Raw genomic sequence first — 26,043 nt, 5'->3', positions numbered from 1 at the left:
CGGAGTACAGTACAGAGCATGTGTACCCGGGGTCAAGTTTATCCTACTCTGCCCATGTAGTATATTCTCAAAGTTATCTGATTCCATTCATAAAGGTTGCATAAAAATTACATTAAAATTAAAATTTTTAAGTTACAATAATAATTAAAAGGACAACAAAATAAATAAAGTGTATGCGCAACCAGGAGTAAACTGTATTTTCAATATCGGGATAGGAAAGTGAATATTTTGCAGGTGAAAATCTAGTAGAAATATAAAAATGTTAGTGTAAGTGTATATAGTGTATTACCTTGTAATTACCTTGTAATTAATTTTGATTATTTCTTAATTAATTTTAATTATATCTTGATTTTTTATCTATTTAATTGTAACTTATATATATCTTACACTTTAACACAACTGACTTAAGTACATGATGCACCTACTCTCGGACAGTCGTTCAGGGTCCTAACTATAGGAACGGGTTTGCAACCCCGAACTACCCTAGCCCAACTTCACATCCCTAATTTCATCATCTTTTTGCTTTACTAAATTCTACATTTTATGCTCTGTGAGCGATTAGTGTAACGAAAGCAATATCAGAGTACTATTTTTCTTACTATACCCGATCATTATTTTTCGCCTTAACAAAGTTTAGCTACTCTAATTCTACTTTGTAAGCTATTATATTTCTTTGCTATCCTGAGTGTTTGAGTATCATGTACTTAACTTTAACCTAGCGTAGCTCCACCGCTTACGAAAATTACAAAATATACATACACCAAAATTCGTCTAACGCTAGGTGCCGCTAGCGTTTCTTCGCATATATACACAGGCTAGCCTCCGGCTCTTTCTTTTTTGTCGACCGGTCACGTAGCGGTAAGTTATTGTCATTCTTGTCATTCCGACACTCGCTTCCTTTGTCTTCTCTTTTTAGCGGGCTACTTACTTCTGTAAGGTCATCCATGTTCTGTATGTTATACTTTGGCATAATATTTTTGCTTAACTTGTATTTTATTTATTTATTCAAAATTTATATTCTAAATTTTTACCACGTGTCCGCGTACACGTGTTTTTTGACATACAGAACATGTCAGAAACAGAAGTAAGAGTATTGCTGTTCTTTTTCATAATTTAGGTGGATGACCTCTGAAGAAGACACAGAAATTATGAAAGATACTGCAATGCTATTTCTTTTCAAAAATCTGCTGTTTCTACCTTGGTCGTTCTTTTCAAATTTCAAATTTTACATTTTTTCAAATTTTGCATTTTTTCAAAATTCGCACTTTGTTTATAACGTTACACTTTTCTTTTCCTTTATTCAACATACATCGCTCCCAGGGTACACGGTATTTTCATTATTACCATAAGTTAAATTAAAGATTTACACATAACATTAAAAATAATTTTCTATATATATATATATATATATATATATATATATATTAAAAAAAAAAAAAAAAGGCCCATTTATTTTGTGCTTTCCAACTAATATTCTAATAAAATATATATGAAATATTTCTCAATATTCTATTCTCTTCTATTCAAAGGTATACTTAATATGCACTACCTTACCAAAGCATTAAAGAACACAGGCAAATTTCATTCTTGGCAACTTTGAATTGCTACTTTGCAAGTTACATGCGGTAACTTGAGAATAGCAAATGAAGTAATGGAAAAAATCAGAAGGGAAAAAAAAAAAAATGGTAATATGTTGGGAAACTACAGAACAGTCAGAACATTGTACAAAGGGTGTTAAAAGTGCAGGAATATCCAACTTGAAAATTCTTGATAAAAGTACTGTCATAAGCAACTAACAGTTTGAAGTTACAAAGAACAGAACATGAAAAGGTAGACTTGCATATGTTTGTACACTAATTCTAAGAATTAGTCAATAAATTTTATGAATTTGAAGTATTGGAACTTGAGAAGAAATGCTAAATAGGAGCTATTCATAGAAATTATTCTAAAAGCTGCCCATCTTTTTAAAGTTTTAAAGTGTAATTGTTCCATGCCAAGATGAAAATGTATGACCACTGATTAAATGAAGTCAGTAACAAAAAAGAAAGTTGCATGGGATGAAGAGGCACTAAACATTATGACAAATTATAAATTAATCTGTAATAAAGTAAAGTGGGGAGTAAGAAATGTTAAGTCTCTGAAAATATATTAGCAAAGACCAATAATAAATTATTTTTTTTTTTGCATATGTATTTACATTAGAAGGAAAAGATTGAGCTGTCCAGTACAGGATAACCTTAGTAACATCACTGATGGTCTAAACAGATAGTTAATGAATTAAAATTTTTACATCAATATTTATATAAGAATTCTTTTGGATTTGAAGTTGACAGTTATCATTCTCTGTTTTATAAAAATCTATCTTCTTTCTTCTATGCAATTGATATCTAGTCACCTGTAGCAACCTCTCGCATCAAGAGAGAGAGAGAGAGAGAGAGAGAGAGAGAGAGAGAGAGAGAGAGAGAGAGAGAGATTCCATTATATTTGATTCATGATGTAAATAAGACTCATTTTGTTATTCATGCATATTTGTGATCTGATGTAACTCCTTCTGGCTTTGGCCATAACAGGTATGAGGTTTTTTTTCCCAGTCAATTATGTAATCATCTGGCACAAGTAAATGGATATTTATTTATTTATTACTAATCAAGGTAACACTTACAGGAACTAGATAATATATGATCAATGAAAATTGAAAGAGAAATCATCATGCTTGAAGGAAAAAGGTGTCTGGAGCTGATGGGATTTATCCAGTGATATCAAATAAAGCAGCATGGCAGGTTGCCAAACAGCTATCTATTATAATGCCTATTCAGACTGGCATTATCTTTATATATCTTTATAATTTATGAAGGTAGTTCCAAAAGCGAATTAGATAATTACAGATCTGTAAGTTTAATCTCTGTATCAGGGAAAATTATTAAATCCATGATGAGGATGCATCACAAGATCTTCTGGGCACAAATGAAATTATACAAAAAACACACATGTACTTGTTAGAGGGAAATCACACCAGGCCAATATGATAAGTTATTATGAGGCTGTCACAAAAGAACTGGTTGCAAAGAATAATTTTGACTTAGTATATTTAGACTTCAGTACAACTTTTGTATGGCCAATGCTATATAACAGATGTATGTGTGTGTTTGCAAACTCACTCACCGTCAATTTTCCACATCTTCCCTGAAAAAAACGCTAAAACCAATTCAGCAGTGGATAAACATCCAGTAATAGGAGCTCCTGTTAATGAGGATTTGAACAAAGACCCTTCCACTCAGTAGGTGAAACTATTATTAATCAAGTCATGAAACCTCATAACTGAACAACGTTTCCCACATTTCAATACAATATAACAATTTTGAAAATAATCATTAATTTTAAATAAACTACAATTTCCATTTAGGAGCTTTTTCTATAATAAGGATTATAACTTAGAGAATATAAAACTATTAACTGAGACTCAGATAATTATTTTATGAATTTTATACTACTCAGAGAAAAATTGTACAGTAATAATTGTTCAGGATAAGCATAAAATAACTTCCCCCAAGATGAATTTAAATTTCTTAGGCTGTGCTAATTGTCATTCAACAATCCATGATATACAAATTCTACATAAGAACATTTATAAGTGTGTGTGTGTTATGGGGTTTAGGGGTGGATAAGCTGCCGGGGCTATGGCGTGCCTACATTTATAAGTAATCAAGGTGTTAACTTGGATGAGCGTTGTGTCCACTATTTATCTAATTGTCTGAAATGACTCAAATAATTGCAGATGTGTTATTATGGTCATCTGTTATCATAAAAATAGTTATTTTCTTAAAACCTATAGAAGAGAAAGAAAGATAAAGAGTTCTGATGTAGGATTCACTAAAGTATTTATTGTTCCCATGAAAAAATTAGAAAGGATAGTTTTTGTTGTTATTTGGTTTTTAGGAGCATTAGCAACTAGGGCCATATTGCTCCGGGGATATGCGGTGGTCATTCCCTGACCTTTCCGCATCCTCCGTATTTGATGGTCACGGGCTCGAACCCCGGTCTAATCAAGGAGCTTGTGCTACTCCTGCCCACCTGGCTACGGAGGCACCTAGACAGGATGGGAGGTGTGCATGATGTCCACAGAAATAATCAATAAACCCTGAAGAAATATTTGTAGAAATATCCAAAACTGTTAAAGAAATTGCTTCATGTACAAGATTTGTTCCAAAAGTATGAGGATCAAGCGATGATGTACATTCACACAAAATAGTAGAGTACTGCTGTTATCTATCTACCTCCACCAGCTATCCTCTCGATTAAGAATGCTGGGCTGATGAATGTAAGCTATTTATTTTCCCATCATGAAGTGATTGAATTCCATGTGAAAGCAGGAACTCAACAGTAGACATATATAGGCAATTTCATGATATATATATAGGGATGACTGCATGAGTATCAGTAGTGTCAGAAGAAGGGCAAAATATCAGACACAGCATGGGTTTGTTAAGGGAAAGTCTTGTCTGACAAATTTGATAGGATATTATGATGTAGTTACAAAGGAACTGGATGCAAAAAATAATTTTGATATCATATATTTGGATTTCAGGAAAGCTTTTGACACTGTTGCGCATGGAAGACTATTGTACAAATTGGAGCAGAATGGTATTAAGGGTAAGTTGCTACAATGGATAAAAGAATGGTTAAGTGGGAGAAGACAGAGGGTGGTAATCAATGGGTGCTGCTCTTCTTGGACTAATGTTATTAGTGGAGTCCCACAGAGTTCGGTGTTGGGTCCACTGTTGTTTTGTATATTTATCAATGATATTGATGAAGGTATATCAGGCTTAGTGTCAAAGTTTGCAGATGATACAAAGGTTGGCAGGGTTGTTAATGACAGTAATGGCAGTGTGCTACTGCAACAGGATCTAGATAATTTGGGCAGATGGGCTAAGAAGTGGCAACTGAAGTTTAACCTTGACAAAGGCAAAGTACTGCATATGGGTAGAAGTAACCCCAGAGAAACGTACCAATTGTGTGGTACTACACTTAAGGTGGTAGAAAATGAAAAAGACCTGGGAGTAATTGTGCAGTCAGATATGAAGTTTTCTGAGCAATGCAGACAGGCTGCCAGAGCAGGTCATTGGGTTTTGTCAATGATATACAGGAATTTTGCTAGCAGGGAAAAGGAGGTGATTATTCCTCTGTATAAGGCAATGGTCAGGCCATGCCTTGAGTACTGCGTACAGGTCTGGAGGCCTCATTTTAGGAAGGATGTAGATTACTTGAGCGTGTACAGAGAAGAGCAACAAGATTGGTGAGGGGAATGAAGGGATCCTCTTATCAAGAGAGGCTTAAGTTCTGCAAATTGCAGTGGCTGGAGACTAGGCACCTGCGCGGTGATCTGATTGAGGTGTATAAGGCCTTGAATGGGTTCAGCACGCTGAATTCTGATGGGATCCTTCCACTTGTTCAGATTACGAACCTAAGGGGACATAAATTAAAATTAAGAAAAGACAGATGTAGATTAGATGTGCGGAAATTTGCCTTTAGCCAGCGGGTGGTTAATTGCTAGAACAAACTTCCATCTGTCGTTGTGGAAGTTGATAGGTTGAATAAATTTAAGGAGGAACTGGACAGGCATTTGGAGGGAATGGTGTGATTTTTTTTTTTTTTTTTGGCTGATGCTGCATAAGCTCATACATTTGCTTTCTTGCATCACATGCCACTACTACTACTACTACTACTACTACATTTCAGGGACAGGAATATGGATATTGTTATTAAGTTTTACTTTGGTGAAACCAAGGACAGCCACAAACAATAAGCAAAAAGTCAATGCAATTATCAAAGAGGATCTGGTGACAATGGTGAGGGATTTCTTATCATGCCTCAGCATTTGACATTAAGCCATATAGAAAATGATATCATCCATAGAATAAAAAAATTTTGGGCCTATTGATTCCTTACAGGCGAACAAAAACAGGAATACAGAGATGTGTCATCAAAATTTTTTGCTTAAATATCATGCTGCTAAGCATCATCACTAGAGATGAAAGCTGTTTCTATCATTTCAATAATAATAATTATAATAACAAAAGCAGAGCATGGCATCACACAACATACCCCAAAAAGAAGCCAAGAACAGGGGTCAAGCCTTTGAGTGAAAAGTTTTCAGGAACAGTGTTTTGGGATGTACATTGGTAGATTTTCTACCAGTGTACATCCCAAATTTATACCAAAATTGTACTGAAAATGATGATAGGTATTACCATTTTCAGTGAGATATCATCATACTTTATGCATACTTTGTCCAATATGAAATTTGTAAAATTTTGTATTTCCTTGGGATAACAAATAAATATCTATTTATAAAATTTAAATCCATTATGGGAAGTTCTTTTATATTCACTCCACTTTGTGTGTAAAAATTTGAAAGGTGCTTGGATTTGATCAATTAAAACATATTAGCAATTTTTATCAATAGGTTAAACTTACTGTAGGAAATGAGTTAAAAACTGAATTTAACATTTCTATGGTAGATTCCCTGCCAGATTCATGTTCATATTCCAGTTGTGTCACATAAAATGATAGTAATATGGGAATTTTCTTTCCTAAAGGATAGTCCAAAAGATACTGGAGATAAACCTAAAATTAAAAAAAAAAAAAAAAAAATCAACTCATTTTAACCGATTTCTAATTTCAATGTAATTTCATTCTCTTTATGTAAATGGAAGCAGACTTTAATTTTAAGTCCAAACTGTATTTACCTGCCTACATTGAGTACGAATGTGTTCCTGTTCTGAAATTATAGACATTTCACTAATTTTCTTCATGATTCCTGGCAGTGCTTCATCTTGAAGACATTTTGAGAGGATGGCCTATAGAAAAATGAATAAGTTAATCTTTTCTCATGTACACTTTAGATATATTTATAGTATCAAAAGTATTCAGATACTTCTTTTATAGTAATGAAGCAGGTACAACTAGCAATACACAGAATAGAAGCAACTATTCTGTGTATTGCAACTATTTAAAAAAAAAATTAACATAACTGTTTTTGGATATAACTTAAGGATTTAATTTTTGTTTTGAAATTTTATTGAATTAAATCGGAATCATGACTCTGACCAGAGCAGCAAAGCAAAAGGCTCAAGCTAATGGGAGTGCTGTGGTTCAGGGGAGAACTGAGGGGGGGCAGTTGCCCTCTGAATCACAGTCTTTTGAAATGCACTGTTTGCTTGATGTTTGTGGAGCAGTCGGGTACGGGACATGATGTGGCCAAGGGGGATGTCTTTGTGTGTGCACGATGTAAGGAGTGCAAGGAAATCAGGCGACAACTCAGCGTTGTTATGGGCCTTTATGAGAGCTTGAAGGACAGGGTGGATGCCCTCGAAGGAAATAAATTGAGGGGCCCATCAAGCTCTCAGCTGCCCACATCAACGCCAGAGCTTGCACTTGGTCATCAGGCAACACAGAGGCAGCCCCCTAGGCAGAATGCGCTGGTCCCACAGGAACTAGTAGTTGTTGGTGACTCTATTGTCAGGGAAACGGGGAACATGCTTTGTAAAAAGGATAGGTGGAATAGGACCAGGGTATGTCTGCCAGGGGCAAAGGTTGATGACGTTGTAGAGCGGATATCATCTTTTAAGGGCACAAAAGGTGATATAGTTGTACACGTTGGCACTAATGATATTAAGAGTAGGAGACCGGCGGAATTACTTAGCAAGTACAGGTCACTGTTGAAAAAAAGCCGTGAATTAGGGTTGAATTTGAAAGTGTCTGCAATTCTGCCCAGACATGATAGGAGGGAGTATATGATGAGAGCCTTGTCGATCAATTCGGCCCTGGAGGGATTGTGCAAGGCTCAAGGGGTAGAATTTTTTTCAGCCTGGACTGTACTTGTTAACAGGAGAGATTGCTTCTACAGGGATGGGATACACTTAAATAGAAAGGGTGCAAGAATTTTTGCTGATGCTGTCGAGGCAGTGTTAGGTGGGTCGGAAAACTGCTAGTTGGGGGGGATACAAGGACTAATAGATTAACAGTAGCCACTGGCAGAGGTGGAAGTGATTCTTGCACTGATTCTATTGAAATGAGCAGAAGCCTGAAAAACAAGATTCAGGACATTTCAGAGACTGCTGGGAGTCATTGCGGTACAAGTAAACACATGGGTTGTGTTAGGGTAGCTAAGAATAGAAACAGGTACATGTATACCTGCGTGTACACCAATGCTAGGAGTTTGGTAAATAAATTTGATGAATTTGAGGTATTGCTCAAAGCATCAAAGGCGGATATTGTTGGAATATCAGAGACGTGGTGTCACACAGATATAAGTAATGCGGAACTGGAATTTGGGGAATACAATGTGTATAGAAAGGATAGACAGGACAGGAGGGGTTATGCTATTAGTTAAGAAACACATAAAGTCCAAGGAAGTGAAGCCAGTCGACATCGATGGACAGGGCAGTGTCGAGTCAGTTTGGTGTGACATAGGGAAATCAAATGTGACATAAGCATAGGGAAATGCTATAGGCCTAATGACTCTGATGAGTATAATAAGATATTGTACAGGGAAATAGAGTGGGCCAGTAAATCAGAGAGTCTTATAATGGGGGATTTTAATTTCCCAGATATTGACTGCAATTTGTGGGTTGGTCACTCGCACACTAGCAAGGCTTTTGTGGATTTATTGGATGATTGTTTTCTACATCAGCATGTTCGTGAGGCAACAAGAGGGAGCAATACGCTTGATCTGATTATCAGTAGTGATTCTTCATGCATTAAGAATCTGCAGATAAATGAACCACTAGGTGGCAGTGATCACAGTGTGTTGAAGTGGGATTTACTCAAGGAGGTAACTACCATCAGAGGTAAAGGGAAGGGTTTTTGTTTTCGTAAAGGCGACTATGATGGTCTGAGACAGTATTTAAATTCTATACAGTGGGACCAACTGATGATGTTACCAACAGCAAACTCAAAATGGGAAGCATTCAAGGAACTAATCTTGGAGGCTACCAGGCTTTACATACCAACTAAGAAATATTGTTCAAGGTTTAGGCCAAAATGGTTGTCAGATGAACTAATGAGACAGGTGGCAGAGAAGAAAAATGCATGGGATACATACAAATTAATGGGTGACATGGAAGCCTATGATAGATATAAGTTGGTCTGTAACCAAGTCACAAAGGAGATTAGGCAGGCAAAGGCAGACTACGAAAAATCCTTGGCAAAGGATGCAAAGAAAAACAGAAAAGAGTTCTTTACATATTTAAACTCAAGAAGGAAAGGGATGAATCAGATTGGTCCACTGGATATTGATGGTTCAACAGTTGAGGATCCTGCTCAGGTGGCTAACAATCTAAACGAGTATTTTGCATCTACATTCACGCATGAGGAGTTATTCAGGAAGGAGAATGATGTAGGTAAAGTAAACATTGGCAGTGAGCTGGATGATTTTGTAATAACTGAGAAGAAAGTGGAGGAGAGATTGTTGAGGATAAACAAAAAAAAGGCACCTGGGGTGGATGGGATCTATCCAGTTATATTAAATGAGGCAGCAAAGGAAGTAAGCAAACCCTTAGCCATAATTATGAGAGCTTCTTTGGACTCAGGGGAGGTACCCATAGACTGGAGATGTGCAAATGTAACCCCAATTCACAAAGGAGGATCAAAGGCTGACACAAGTAATTATAGACCTGTTAGTTTAACTTCTGTTCCAGGTAAATTAATGGAGGCACTGGTTAAAGAAGCACTGCAGGATCATCTAGACAAGAATTCAGTTATAGCTCAGACGCAGCATGGTTTTGTTAAGGGCAGGTCTTGTCTGACCAATTTGATTGGACACTATGATGTAGTCACAAAAGAACTGGATGCAGGGAATAATTTTGATATTATATATTTGGATCTTAGAAAGGCTTTTGATACTGTTGCACATGGAAGACTGCTGCACAAATTGGAGCAGTGTGGCATTGGAGGCAAATTGCTGCTATGGATAAAGGGATGGTTGAGTGGCAGAAGACAGAGAGTGGTAATCAATGGACACTGTTCAACGTGGACTAATGTTATTAGTGGAGTTCCTCAGGGTTCAGTGTTGGGTCCGTTGTTGTTCTCAGTGTTTATGAATGATATTGATGATGGGATATCAAGTTTAATGTTCAAGTTTGCAGATGATACAAAGGTTGGCAGGGTTGTTAAGGACACTACTGACGCTATGCTGCTACAACAGGATCTGGAAAGGTTGAACAGATGGGCTGAGAGGTGGCAAATGAAGTTTAACATTGACAAATGTAAAGTACTACATATGGGAAACAGTAACCCCAGAGCAACGTATCAACTCTGCGGTACTACACTGACAGTGGTGGAGAATGAAAAGGACCTGGGGGTAATTGTGCAGGCAGATATGAAGTTCTCTGAGCAGTGCAGACGAGCTGCAAGAGTAGCTCATGGTGTCTTGTCAATGATATACAGGAATTTTTCTAGCAGGGATAAGGAGGTGATTATTCCCTTGTATAAGGCAATGGTTAGGCCACATTTCAAGAAGGATGTAGAGCTGCTGGAACGGGTACAGAGAAGGGCAACAAGATTAGTGAATGGAACAAAGGGTTGCTCTTACGAAGAAAGGCTTAAGTTTTGCAAATTACAGAGTCTGGAGACTAGGCACCGGCGAGGTGATCTGATAGAGGTGTATAAGGCTTTGAATGGTTTGAGCATGCTCAATGCCAATGGGATTCTTCATCTTGCTCAGAATAATCACCTCAGAGGGCATAAATTCAAATTGAGGAAGGACGGATGTCGGATAGATGTGCGGAAATTTGCCTTTGGTCAGCGGGTGGTTGGTTGGTGGAACCGACTTCCATCACTTTTTGTTGAAGTTGAAAGCCTAAACAAATTTAAAGCTCAACTGGACAGGTATTTTGAACGAACGGAGGGGTGAAATGGGAGTGGTGTGTTTTTTTTGGCTGATGCTGAATAAGCTTGCTTTCTTGCATCATATGCCTCTACTAATGCTAATGCTAATGCTAACTATAAAAGTTTCAAGGCACCATGCTGATATCAGTAGTATCCAATATGGATAACAACAGAAGGCTTATGAATTTCAAACAGGTCTGATAGTCAGATACAATATCAGTCAATTATTATTTTGTACTATTCATCTAATTGAATCTTTCAAAGTCCGCTTTAACTGACTTTTTAAGAGGATAAAAGAAAGAAAACGTTACAACACTCAAGGAATGATCTGGCAAGTCAAGAATACTTGGGGTGGTGGGAGTTTGTGATCCCTAAGCCATCCTGCCAGTCATTTCTTCAAATATGAGACCAAAGACCTAAGTGTCAACAGGTGTGCCCATGACCATATGAAAATATTTGAAGGACTTGCACAGTCTTGGTCACTACGGTAAGGGCTGTTCTTGAATAATGGAAAAAGATCCAGTTCAGATGGGGTTATATTGCAGTGGTAATGAAGCATGCTGTCTGCTCTTCAGCTTGTGTTGGAAAATGTTTATCAAAGAGGATCATTCCAACAATGAAATATGGAGGAATAAGAGGAGGATAAGGTATAGTCATGTTGAAATGTTTCTCATGGTTCAGAATGGGAGTTGTTTGGTCATAGTGGCAAAACCTTTCTATGGTCATGTTTGAAAGAAAAAGGCACTTTGGAATTTATTATTCCAGCTCATTTTCCAGATGAGTTAGAATGCCATTATCAAGGCACAGCACAGATATCATGCATTCTTTCAAGTGTACAAGCTGCTATTTTGAAGATAGAGTCTGTGTATCAAAAAGTGTATCAAAATTTCATCATGATTCTATAAACTAGCTGATATTTCTAAAATAACCAGGTAGCAGACCCAAAACATTATTAGTAGTTTCCCAAATAAACAGTTTTTTCCTTGACCAGCACTAGTATCCAAAACCTTTTGAGAATACAGTACATTAACATGTTATGCTTTTCTGTTTCTGGCTCTTTTCTCATGAATCGTAAAATAATTCAAATAAAAATGAATTTAGCTGAAAATGTATATTTAGCATATTTTTGTTAGAAATTGAATTCATGAAAAGTATATATATATATATAAGTAGCCAATCGTATATTTACTCTCCTTGGTAGGCTTACCACCAATAAACAGTAGACTAGAATGGATAACATTCCTCCTACAGAACAGATGTTGGATCTGTTGTTCAGGTGTTCCCATAGGGTTCAAACTGAACTCTGGTGCATTCATGTCTATGAACTGTTCTGAAACAGCACAGGCAGTATGGCATGAAGCACTATCCTGTTGAAACAAACATGGGTACCAAATATAATATATCAAAGAACTGCCACATTATAGAAAGCATGGAATTGTCCAAAATGTTACAGTTGGCATCAGCATTCGTATGACCACCGAAGGCCCAGGCCAGTAGTATCTAACCTTTATTGGCTATGGTACAAAACCAAATATAAAATAAATAAAGATAAAACAAAGATAAGATGCTGAAAGTTATAACCCACAAGAACAGTTCCTTACAAATAATCACAGATTTTTATCAACTTTTATATTTATAGTTTAATTTTTTAGTATTAATTAAATAAGAAAATTCAACAATTATTGACACTAATAACATTTTTATATATGGTTATAACATATTGTTAAGTACTGAAGAGGATATAAAAAAACACCATAAAGAAGCAATACAGAAAAATCAAATACTACCAAAAACAGATATTTTTCAAAGTCAACATTAAACTAATTTCAGACATATCAGTTTTAAACTTGGGGTGCATAATGCTTAACGCTGCCTATATAGTCATGGGCTTCATATGGCCTGCAAGGTAGGACACCCCTATCGCAGGTCACACCATGAGAAACAGCTCCATACCATAAGTGCACCTCTTCCGCACCTCACTGCTGGCACAATGCACTCAGGCAGCAGACATTCTCCAGACCACCGACCTGACTGGAATAGGGTGTAGTGAGATTCATCACTCCATAGAACTGATTTCCACTGATCTAAGGACCAATTATCACTCTCATGCACCATGCAAGGTGACACCACTGTTTGTGGTTGGTAATGTATGGCTTATGTGTCACCACTCTCCCATTAAAACTGTAGTAGTGTGTACGTAGTATCTTCATACAAATCTCACCCCTTGACATCTTAAACTCCTGGTTGATGTTTTGCAGAGATGTCTGACAAGACTAATATTACTCTTCTGAGTACCCTCCTCTAGCTATGTGGAGTGCACCTCCATGGTCTTCCTCTGCACTGCTGAATGGTGATGGCACCACCATGCTTCCATCTCATGATAATGTCACCAATAGTTGATTTTGGATGGCATAGGCCAGTGGTTCCCAACCTTTTGTCACCCAAGTCACATTTTGATTAAAAGATACTATATTTGTGGCACACCTGAAGAATGATTGTCATTGAATTCAATGGAGTTTTATCTTGCAACATAATTGACAGAGGCACAGCACACTGAAGTGCTGGCATACATCAGCTGGGAACCAGTGGCATAGACTGTCAGCAATTCCACAAATCAACAATCCAGGATTGCGATATCTATAAAAAACACCTCTCTCTCGAAATCAGTCAGCTCGGCTCTACATGCCACGGCTTTTCTTATCATCATGCCACTCCTCTTTACCTGGACATATGAAAATTACTTCACTTCTCTGCTAGTAGTTTACTATTGAAGCAACATATTTGCAAGGGTAGAGGTTTCCTTTTTTGAATTCTTGATCCACTGAACAGATATAATTTATGTGCTTTTAAATTTTCTAGTTTCATTAACAACATGCTGACTCATTTCATGGTATTTTCCCCACAATAAAAGCTCTTTGTCCTTAGCAAACTGATAAGAGAAGAAATTCTGCTTTGCCTTTGGAATAAAATTCCATATTCTGGTGGAGCTTTATCCTAAATTTCCCATTCTGTTTATACTGGTCAGCCAGCCAACAGAAAACTCGTAAAGCGGAAATTTATTTCCCATAGATGTAATGTTAAAAACAGGGGTAATTAGTTAGCTAATTAGTTTAAGCTTAAACAATGATTGATTTATCCAAAGAAATGAAAGCACAGCCTGTAAAATCAAGCAGATTATAATAATAAAAAAAATTATTTATGACTTACAAATGTTAAAGAATGTTTATTCTTCATCATCGACTAAATGCACACTTGTTTATCACTCATTGTTGGCTTTGCACTCGTTGGTTTGTTGGAAGCACAAGAGTTGTTATCTTCTGAAACGCATCAAGAGGCATCTGTTTCCAAGATAGTCTAATCTTTTTTTTATAAATTTCACGACAGAATGCATAAGCATTTTTTAAATCTGTAGCAACTTTCCTAGTACGCTCCAAATTTGAACCTTGTGACTCGAAAATCTTAATTGCTTTTTCTAAGTGTTGAAAAGCTTCATCTAGCCCCTTGAGAGTGAAGGAATGAACAGGAGTTTCAGCTGTTAAATCTTCTTCTTCCTCAGCTTCTTCACATTTTGCCATATCAAAGAGGTCTTCATTTCTGAACTCTCCATTGTGTGTTTGAAGCAGATCAGTGACATCAGTTGTAGAAATTTCAAGCTGCAATTGGTTAGCAATAGTAACGACCGCTTCTGTTTCATTTTGTACGATCTCTGCTGGTTTTGAAATCCTTCGAAATTATCAATAAACTGAGAACACAGTTTATTGCAAACACCTAAATGGATTGAGCACACTGAATTCTGATGGGATCCTTCCACTTGTTCAGATTACGAACCTAAGGTGGCATAAATTCAAATTAAGAAAAGACAGATGTAGAATAGATGAGGGAAATTTGCCTTTAGCCAGCGGGTGGTTAATTGCTGGAACAAACTTCCATCTGTCGTTGTGGAAGTTAATAGGTTAAATAAATTTAAGGAGGAACTGGACAGGCATTTGGAGGGAATGGTGTGATTTTTTTTTTTTTTTTTTGGCTGATGCTGCATAAGCTCATACGCTCGCTTTCTTGCATCACGTGCCACTATTACTACTACCTTTCATGTTCTTCTCTGTAATTTTATCCTAGGCTTGCTGTATTATTTTAATTGCATCTAAAATATGGAATTCTTTCCAAAATTCTTTACGAGTTGGAGCTCCCTCCTTATCTGTTGCATTAATTAGCATATCAAATGTCTCCAGAAGATAATGCGCTTTAAACATTGAAACATTGCCCTGGTCCATTGGCTGCAAAAGTGGTGTCGTATTTGGTGGCAAAAAATTATTTTAACGTTAAGATGGTGATGTTGCAGTAATGGTGGCTGACCAGGTGCATTATCTAAAATCAGAATCAACTGAAAAGGAATATTTTTATTTTCACAATATTGTTTTACTTCTGGCACAAAGTGATGTGAAAACCAATCTTGGAATGAAGAGAAAATTCTGAAAATTTATTTATCTTTTTTATATGATTGAAGATTTCAGTGAAGGGAAAACACATTTTACCATAATAATGTAAAAATCCACACAATTCCAGTTATCAGTATTTTCGCAATGCAATAACTGAGTTTACTACCCATTAATAATTGATTGCACTAACAGAAAAGCCCAATAAACTAGAAAGTGCAAATTGTTTTTATTCTTTTATGGTCGTGACCTCCAGAAATGTGCTTTAGAAAATATCATAAAGGCATTCAAAATTGATTCTTATAACAGAACATATGATAATGATGAAAGTGTAATGCATCTTAATGATTTGAAATGGTAACTAACACAATTTTCATTATAAAAATGCCATTTTAGAAAGATAAATAGCTTAGTTATATAGTGAAAATTTTAACTTCCAAGGTTTTGGAACAAATAACCAAAAAAAAAAAAAACTAATTTGTTATTGGGTTCACATTACAATATTTTCACGATAAGATGGTGCCACTGGAACGGATTAATATCGCAAAGCGGGGTACACTGTATTGTATAGCTACAAGCTTGGTTTTAAATGCGGTATTTACGAATGTTTATCATTCATTTTTTGCAATTAATGTTCATATTTTTGATTTTGTTGATACTTGAAAAAAAAAAAAAAAAACCACCTCATAAACCCGCAAAGCAGGAACTGCCTGTACCTAATTCTTAAAAAATTTACCGCAATTCAACTACTTAATTTCTGTACTACCTGTTCTAACACCATTACCTAAAATCTGTATTAATATATGTTTGTGCCAAGATTCTTTTGTTAATACTACTGTATATCTGCTTATTCTGGCTTTGTTATAAAACCTCTCAATTTAATTCATATCGAAACCAAAACCCTAATATCATATAATAAACGTTCACCCAGCAAAAATTTAATGAAATTCAATTTTTGAAAAATTTTACTAAAAGCTTGTGGCCATAGATATTATAACTTTTTTATCATATTATAAAAATCCTAGTATTCTTACAAAGAGGACCATATACAGCCTTTTTTCAAACCTTGTATTGATATTCTCTAAAACCTATTCCAGACAGAGCAAATTCTGTTTTTTTCCATTTCAATACCAAGAATTAGTGAAACTTCACCTTTCTAGACCGGGGTTCGAGCCCGTCACCACCAAATACGGAGGATGCAGAAAAGTCAGGGAATGACCACCGCATATCCCGGAGCAATATGGCCTTAGTTGCTAATGCTCCTAAAAACCAAATAACAAATAAATAAACAAACATTTCTAGAAATTTATTAGGTAGCCAACTGACTACTAAAGGATAAAAGCTGGTTTAAGAAAGAGCCCTGTTTGCATAGATAAAATTTTTCTATAACAGCTTTTCTTAATCATGAACCTGTGGGAAAGTTCTACTAATCTGTGAAACTTTTATTGCTATTATGTCCTATCTACGTGCTTATCTGAGTCCAAAGCACAGCATCTGCTGATCCCACAATACTATGGTTGGGAACCACTATTCTAGAGAGTCAACACTGAAACCTGAAAAACAGTGGCAGTTATGAGCTGCTTATCACTATATGATAGCAATTTCAGATTGTGAGAACCAAAAATATAGTGCCTTTTGATTCGTTCTGAGGTGCTGGGTTCAATTTTTACTGGGAAAAAAAAAAAAAAAACCTAGTAGTGTCACTGCTTTGTAAACTATAGCAAGGACTAAATTAAAGCCAAAATCTAAGTTTTATTGGTGATAAGTAATTACGAATTCTACTGGTAGCTTGTGCATACAAAAGTAAACAAAATGGTAACCAGTAAACAAACTAGTTCTTGGTTGTTGTTGTTGTTGTTTAGGGTTTAATGGTGCAAGAGCAGCTTCGGCTATATTGCGTCTAAACAAACTAGTAAATAAAATGATAACTTTCATTGAAAAAATATTAATGCAATTGATTATCTCTTCGAAAAATCAAAAACAGCAACGCAATTCATCAAAATTTATATGCACAATATGGAAAATATCTACCCTATAAATACAGGCACTCCCTGGCTTACATAATACTCGACTTATAGAAATTCGACTTTATGTAAGTTTTTTCTGGCTGGTGCAAACTTAAAAAAATTGTGGAAACATATTTTGAATCCCATAGGAATAAATGGAAGTATCGTGAAAATATCATAATGTGAACCCAACAACACGTTTTTTTTTTAGTAATTCGTTCCAAGACTTCAGAAGTTGAAATTTTCGTTATATAACTAAACTATTTATCTCTCTCTAAAAGGTTATTTTTATAACGGAAATTGCACTGCATTTTCATCGTTATCATATGTTCTGTTATAAGAATCAATTTTGAATGCCTTTGTGATATTTTTTTAAAACACATTTGTGGAAGTCACTACCATAAAACAATAAAAGCAATTTGCACTTTCCGGTTTACTGGGCTTTTCTGTTAGCGCAATCTATTATAAACGGGTAGTAAACTTGATCTTATTGCATTTGCAATAATACCAATAACTGGAATTCTGTGGGTTTTTACATTAGTATTATGGTGAAATGAGTTACCCGCCTTCAGTCATATAAAAACATAAATAAATTTTCAGAATCTTCTCTTCATTTCTATTTACTTATTACAATGTGAAGGGAAAGGGACCAACGGAAAGTGCAGGTGCTGGCAGTGCTAGGAAACGAAACAAAACTGATTTAGAAATGAAGATGATTAATTAAGAAGTACAAAGCAGGACAAAGCAGGACAAAGTTTGTCATCTATTGCACGGAATTAGGCCTTGCTGCTTCAACAGTGAATACTATTTTAAGGGACAGTGTGCGTATAAAAGAACATGTTAAAGGATCAACGCATTTAAGATCAACAGTGATCACAAAACAGTGTTCAGGTGCTATATTGAAGATGGAAAAGCTATTAATAATATGGATGGAAAATCAGATTCAGAAGCAAGTGCCCCTGAATCCAATGGCTATTCAAGCAAAAGCTAGAAGTATTTATGAAGATATTAAGGATAAGTACGGCGAACTCCAAGCCAAGTTCATGGCAAGCAATGGGTGGTTTAATAGGTTCAACCATCGTGCTGGTTTCCAAAACATTAAAGTGTGCGGTGAAGTTGCCAGTGCCGATTCTGCAGCTGCAGAGAAATTTTGTGATGTGTTGGGAAAAAACCCCTTCTAAATCTCCACAGCCCTCATTCCACAGTGGTGTACTTATCAGCTGGAGAGTTAATTCTGGCAACGATGCTTGAAAGATAAAACTTGCTGACATTATGCCCATCTCCTCTCTTTTTGTAATTTTATAATTTTGAAATTTTTTGTAATTTTGTATACTTTTGTAATTTTTTCTGCGCATGAGATAAAAAAATTGAATAAATAATTCTATTTACATGTTCATTGAACATTTCTTTTTTTGCTTCAATCAAATTCAGTGCGCATAGTTGCAAGTGTTGCATTTAGGGAAATTCCGACTTACATAAAGTTCCACGGAACACAACCCTTACATAAGTCGGGGAGTGGCTGTATTCCATTTAAGACAGGTATGGAAATTTTGTTCATACAGATTGCATTTTTTGCTTCATGACAAAATCTGGGAGACCATGTATAAGTTTAAAAAAAATGTGAAAAAAAAAAAAAAAAAAAAAGTTTTTTTTTTTTTTTTTTTTTTTTTGTGAAAGTTCTAGGAAATCAAAATATCACGATAGTCATCAAATTTCAGCACTCCAGCCTACTGTGTGAAGAATTTTCAGAGAACAGCAAAACATAAAACTACAAACTGCAAAATGCTACAAGTGATAAAAGATGATGACAAGCAAAAGCATCATAATTTCTGCATCAATTTTGGCACACATATATACAATGAAGAAACTTTTATCAATTATTTTATCTTCATAATGAGTGTATTTTCATCTGAATGGAATAATAAATAAACAAAATAAATCTGGGCAAGTGAGAAGCCTCGTACATTTAAAAAAAATCATTGGGACTACCAATGAATATGTTTTGTAACTTAATCGCATATGCTTCATGGGGTTGTATCTTAATATGTTAGAAAACTTTCTTCTAGAACAGATCACCAAAAAATTACCTCAATTATCAATTTGTATATATCCAGATATAAACTTCCAAAGCAGTAAATGGGATAAGATGGTCTAATTCTCTAATAAAAACCACTGGCCTTTGTGTTGATGATTTTTTTTTTTTCTTTTCAAGAAGAAAGATGCAAAATTTTGAAGCAATTTAAAAGCATCTTTATTATTCATGAATCCCCAGGGAAGATATATCAAAAACTAACAATCAGTAGAGAATGAAAACTGCATTTAACGGGCAGAGATAAATTATATCCTTACAATCTTCAAAACCACAGAATGCACTCAGATCCGTAGTAAAAACCAAAGTGAAAAACTTGTAATTTATGCACCCATGTCCAGTTAAGAGACATGATGTACACTCATAACTCATGATACATGATCATGCTCAGCTGACTTTTGCTATTATAACAAACAATATATACTGGAATACACCAGTCACCGACTAAGCTGACGAAGAGGCATTTCATCTTGAAAGCTACTGTGCATTTTAAAGCTTTTATTTTATTTTATATCTGTTTTAGTATTTTATGAATATATTATTTATTTATTTCAATAAATTTATTTTAACTCAGTTAGTTGGTTTTAACTCAGTTAGTTGGCCATCGCTAGAAAATTGTATGATATGCAACCCAAAGCTCAAGGCCTATTTTCGAATGATGTACACTGCTCAACAAAATTAACAGAATGATTAGAAAATGTAGTGTAACTCGTGTATTCATGCTATTGGATTTTTTCCATTGAGACCTTGTTAAGGATCAAGTTTATCAGCATAGAGTCCATATAGAGAGTGGTTTCTTTTTTTCCCTCTTGACCCATGTATTGAGCCTCCAACATTAAAACCTATTCCAGATAAAGCAAATTATTCTCCCACTCACCCGATACCCAAGAAGAATTAGTGAAACCTACAAAGTCATATTTCTAGAGATTTATTAGGTAGCAAACTGACTATTAAATAATAATAATAATAGCAAAAAAAGACGTTATTTTCCAAGTTCAAAATATAAAGTTATTAGCATTAGTAGAGGCATACGATGAAAGAAAAAACTTATGCAGCATCAGATAAAAAAAAAAACAAAAAAAACTCCCATTTCACCCCTCCATTCGTTCCAAATGCCTGTCCAGCTCAGCCTTAAATTTATTTAGGCTATTAACTTCCAGAACAAAAGATGGATGCCTGCTCTAACAATCAACTACCCAATGGCTAAAGGCAAATTTCCGCACATCTATTCTACAACCATCTTTCCTCAATTTGAATCTGTCCCCTCAGGTTCTTAATCTGAGCAAGAGGAAGAATCCCATCAGCATTCAGCTTGCTCAAGCCATTCAAGGCCTTATAAACCTCAATCAGATCACCTCACAGGTGCCTAATCTCCAGGCACTGCAATATGCAGGACTTAAGCCTTTCTTGGTAACAGCACCCCTTTGTTCCCTCACCAATCTTGTTGCCCTCCTTGTACTCGTTCTAGCAACTCTACATCCTTCCTAAAACGAGGCCTCTAGACCTGTACTCTAGGTGTGGCCTGACCATTGCCTTGTATAATGGGATAATCACTTCCCTGTCTCTGCTAGCAAAATTCCTATATATCATTGACAATACTCCACGGCCTTCCCTGGCAGCCCATCTGCACTTCTCAGCAAACTTCATATTTGACTGCACAATTATCCCCAGGTCTTTTTCTCTTTTCACTTCCCTGAGTGTAGTACCATACAGTTGGTACATTTCTCTTTGGTTATTGCTACCCATATGCAGTGTTTTGCATTTGTCAATGTTAAACTTCGGTTGCCACTTCTCAGCCCATTTGCCCAACTTTTCTAGATCCAGTTGGAGTAGCATACTGTCTTTACTGTTGTTAAGGACCCTGCCAACCTTTGCATCATCTGCAAACTTGGACATTAAACCTGATATACCTTCATCAATATCATTGATAAATATACAAAACAACAATGGGTCCAACACCAAACCCTGGGGAACTCCACTAATAACATTTGTCCACAAAGAGCAGTTTCCATTGATTACCACTCTCTGTCTTCTCCCACTCAACCATCCCTTTATCCATTGTAGCAACTTACCCTTAATGCCATATCTCTCCAATTTGTACAGCAGTCTTCCCTGTGCAACAGTATCAAAAGCTTTCGTGAAATCCAGGTATATGATATCAAAATTATTTTTGGCATTCAGTTCCTTTGTGACCACATCATAGTATCCAATCAAATTGGTCAGACAAGACCCCCCTTTAACAAACCCATGCTGTGTCTTAACTGTTACTGCAGTCTTGTCTAGATGATCCTGCAATGCTTCTTTAACCAGTGATTCCATTATTTTCCCCAGAACACAAGTTGAACTAACAGGTCTACAGTTACTTGTTCACCTTTTGAACCCCCCCTTTGTGAATTGGTGATAAATTTGTACACTTCCAGTCCATGGGCCCTCCCCTGAGTCAAAGTAAGTTCTCATAATTACGGCTAAGGGTTTGCTTACTTCCTTTGCTGCCTCCTTTAATATAACTGGATAGATCGCATCCACCCCAGGTACCTTTTTTATGTTTAACTTCAACAATTTCTTCTCCACTTTGCTCTCAGTTATTACAAAATCACTTAGCTCCCTGTTAGAATTTGATAAACTTCTGGACTCCTCTCACTGAATAACTCCTCATGTGTGAATGTTGATGCAAAATACTCATTCAGTTTATCAGCTACCTGAGCATGATCATCAAAAGTCAACCCATCTATGTTAAGTGGTCCAATCTGATTCATCCCTTTCCTTTTAGAGTTTAAGATAAGTAAAGAACTCTTTGATGTTTTTCTTTGCATCCTTTGCCAAGAATTTCTCGTAATCTGCCTTCACCTGCCTAACCTCCTTTGTGACTTGATTACAGACTACTTTATATCTGCCATAGGCTTCTGTGTTACCTGATACTTTATATGCATTATATACATTTTTCTTCTCTGCCATGAGTCTCATTAGTTCATCTAACATCCATTTAGGCCTAAACTTGGAACAGTATTTCTTAGTTGGAATGAAAAGCCTAGTAGCCTCCAAAATTAAGTCCCTGAAGGCTTCTCATTTAGAATTCATCATTGATAACATCATCAGTTGATCCCACTCTACAGAATTTAAAAACTGTCTGAGACCTCTGTAGTCACCTTTACAAAAGGAAAAGCCCTTCCCTTTAGCCTTTATGGTAGTTACATCTTTAAGTAATTCCCACATCTTATAAAGCTGTAAATTTGACCACTAGCTATTGAACTCTTGTTTCCACCTGTAATGTGGCATAAAATCATGCTTGTAAATTGTATTTGTTCGATAAGTTGGTTTTCTTATATTGCAAAACAAAAAACAAAAAAAAAAACAAAAAAAAAAAAAAAAACACAAACAAAAACTGTCCTGACTGGAAAAATCTTAATATTTCTAGTAGTATTCCAAAGAAGGTTACAGGGTTTCCAAAGGAAGCAATATTCAAAACCACTGAAAAAGACCTAGAAAAAGTCTTTTCAGTGAAAGAATTAAAGCTTGAACCTTTCCAACCAAAGCCAAACTGATTATGCTATGGAGGCAACATAAACACTTTAAACAAACAAAATAATTCAAGAAAAAAAATTAGGATTAAAAAACAAGTTTTTAGTTCCTGCCAAGACTATATGGAAAGAATCAAAATCAAATATTATTACTTGAGTATATAAAAATCCTACCTTTAACAGAGTAAATGCTGTGGCTTGGCGAGTATAGTCTGAAATGTCTTGTTCAACATAACTCAACAAAACTTGTAGCTGTTCCTTCTGCAGAGTGTGATGTTCTACATCTCGAATCAGTACTGTCAAAGTCTTAAAGAAAGAATAATATGCAATTTCTTAGCAAAATCTAGGAGAAGGCTGACATACTTTGCATATTTAGTTTCCATCAACCTAACAATATTTACTAGTAACTTAATCAACATGAAATTCTTTGAGTTGAACTACGTAACAGAACCTTCTTTTGAATAACAGAATGTCACTAAAATTATTCCTTTTAATAGTAGTATTGAATCAAATTTAAAAATGATGAACAGTGAGCTACATGTTCAGTCTCGGAGTCTCTCCTTAAGGAGTTGACCTTGGAGGCCCTGGGTCAACTCCTTGATGTCCATCCATCAGAACAATGCCACAGAGCACAAAGAAAAATTGAACACATATGTTTTAATGGTTTTCTATCTCATTATTATTCTACCTAAAGGAGAGCATATTCAACCTCCTTTGGTGGGTATGCATATTAGTCATAATATGCATGCCTGTAAACTGCAAACTGTAAAAACTGTTCTAAGTACTGTTTAACTATTTTGCAAGATTAAAATACCAGCATTTATTACTCTTAGCAATAAACTAACAAACACTTGGCCTATAATATAACAAGTTTTAAAAGCATAACTTTTAAATGCAGATACTCATATCACAGGTACGAGATTATAAGTGCCAGTACACAGAATTTTCAGCTCATGGGTATGATAAGTTTTCTGGAAATTGTGTTTTATAAATGGTTTAAATAGTCTTAGTCACATTTGTTAGCTTGTTCTTAAATTTAGCTGATAATGTTTGCGAGTTATGACTTACTATTCATACTGCTATTGTATTGGTGTTTTGCAAATATAATAACACGTAAAAAGTAGTGCAGTGGAACAGTAGGGTTTTAATTGTGATAAATAGGTAATTCAAAGTTGGGTGTGCATATCTAATCACTTGTTGGGCAGATATCTTTTTGTGTTTAGCTAAGAATTTTACTTTTTAACAAGGATAGAACTAATTTAACACTGTGATTGTAATGATATAGCATAACATATATCTTGAACTTGATAGCATAAGGTATAACGTAAAACTTGATAGTGTAATACATATTATTAGCTTAGTGTAGTATTGTCAAATAATCAATTAAATTGTGTTTAAACAGATATCATGCCCCAGATTGGAGCAGCAAAGTAATGGGCACAAAGCAGCAGGAGTGCAGTGGCTTGGAGGAGAATTGAAGAGGATGATTCTTCAATGTATCACAGCCTAACAAAATGTGAAAATTGCGTAATGTTTGCAGACTTTCTGGAACATGACACGATCTAGCCAAGAGGGATGTCTTTGTGTGTGCTAGGTGCAGAAAGTGTGAAGAAATTAGGCGCCAACAGCATTCTGATGGACATTTACGAGAGACTAGGGTAGATGACCTTGAAGGAATTAAAATGGGCCCATCATGCTCTCACTGCCCAAATCAACTCCACAGCTCACACTTGTGCATCAGATAACACATTGACAATCTCCAAGGCAGAATGCACTGGTCTCATGGGAGGTAGTTATTGTTGGTGACTCTACTCAGGGAAACTCTCTACTGTCAGGGAAACAGGAAATATGTTGTGCAAGAAGGATAGGGGGAATAGAAATAGGGTATGGCTGCCAGGGGCAAAAGTAGATGACACTGTAGAGCAGACATCTTTTAAGGGCACAAAAGGTAATATTATTGTACACGTTGGCACTAATGATATTAAGAGGACAGCTGAGGACTTACTTAACAAGTACTGAGCAATGATGGGGAAAAGTTGGGTTAGGACTGAATTTGAAACTGTCTACAATTCTGCCCAGACACAACAGGAGAGAGTATATGTTGAGAGCCTTGTCAATCAATTCGGCTCTGGAGAGAGAGAATGTACAAGGCTCATGGGGTAGAATTTTTTTCAGCGTGGTCTGTGCTTGTTAAGAGGAGAGACTGTTTTTACTGGGATGGAATACACTAGAACAGAAGGGGCGCAAGAATATTTTCTGATACAGTCGAGGCAGTGATAGGTGGGTCGGAAAACTGCTAGCTTGGAGGGATAATGCAGACTAATAGCTTAACTAGAGCCACAGGAAGAGGTGAAAGTGATTCTTGCACTATTATTGGTATATGCAGCAGCCTGGAAAGCAAGGTGTTTGGGACTTCAGGCCTTGCGTGGGTTATCATGGAAAAAATAAATACATGGGTTGTGTTAGGGCAACTAAGAGTAAGAACATGTGCATGTATACTCGCATGTACACTAATGCTAAGAGCATTGTAAATAAATTAGATGAATTTGAACTACTGACTAAGTCATCAAATGCAGTTGTAGGAATAGTGGAAACATGGTGTCGCTCAGACATAAGTGATGCTGAATTTGAATATGGGGAGTACAATGTATATAGGAAGGACAGGAGAGATGGAGGTTATGCTCTTACTTAAGAAGCATATTAAATCTAAGGTAGTGCATCCAGTTGATTTGGATAAAGTGCAATGGTGAGTCGGTTTGGTGTGATATAAGCAGTGGGAAAACAACACTGAGAGTAGTAGTGTGTTATGCATAATGACTGTAATGAGTATACCAAACAGCTATACAGAGAAATAGCGCAGGCCAGCACATCAGAATGCATCATAATTTGGGATTTTAACTTTCCAGATGTTGATTGAAATTAATAGGTTTGCCCTTCACACGTAGCAAGACTTTTGTGGATTTCTTGGACGACTGTTTTCAAAAGCAGCATGTTAGAGAGGCAAGAAGAAGCAATACCCTTGATCTGATTATCAGCAGTAATTCTTCATGCATTAAGAATCTGCAGGTAAAAGACCCACTGGATGGCAGCAATTACAGTGTACTAATGTG

General features: G+C 36.0%; 1 protein-coding gene across 1 annotated transcript in view; it reads right to left on the bottom strand.

The window, feature by feature from the left end:
• The window catches only part of LOC150084145 (small subunit processome component 20 homolog), a 343,987-nt gene that overhangs the window by 121,307 nt on the left and 196,637 nt on the right, over positions 1-26,043 (bottom strand). The window contains exons 22-24 of the mRNA XM_090376133.1: positions 23,108-23,239; positions 6,747-6,857; positions 6,475-6,624 (exon numbers count right to left, since the gene is read on the bottom strand). Of these exons, the coding sequence (XP_090232259.1) occupies positions 6,475-6,624; positions 6,747-6,857; positions 23,108-23,239 (393 nt within the window). The remainder of the gene's footprint in view (positions 1-6,474; positions 6,625-6,746; positions 6,858-23,107; positions 23,240-26,043) is intronic.

The sequence above is a fragment of the Mastigoproctus giganteus genome, chromosome 6 (genome assembly GCF_048544385.1).
Source record: "Mastigoproctus giganteus isolate SK-2022 chromosome 6, ASM4854438v1, whole genome shotgun sequence".
Lineage (NCBI taxonomy): Eukaryota > Metazoa > Arthropoda > Arachnida > Uropygi > Thelyphonidae > Mastigoproctus > Mastigoproctus giganteus.
This window is presented reverse-complemented; position numbering and strand designations above follow the sequence as displayed.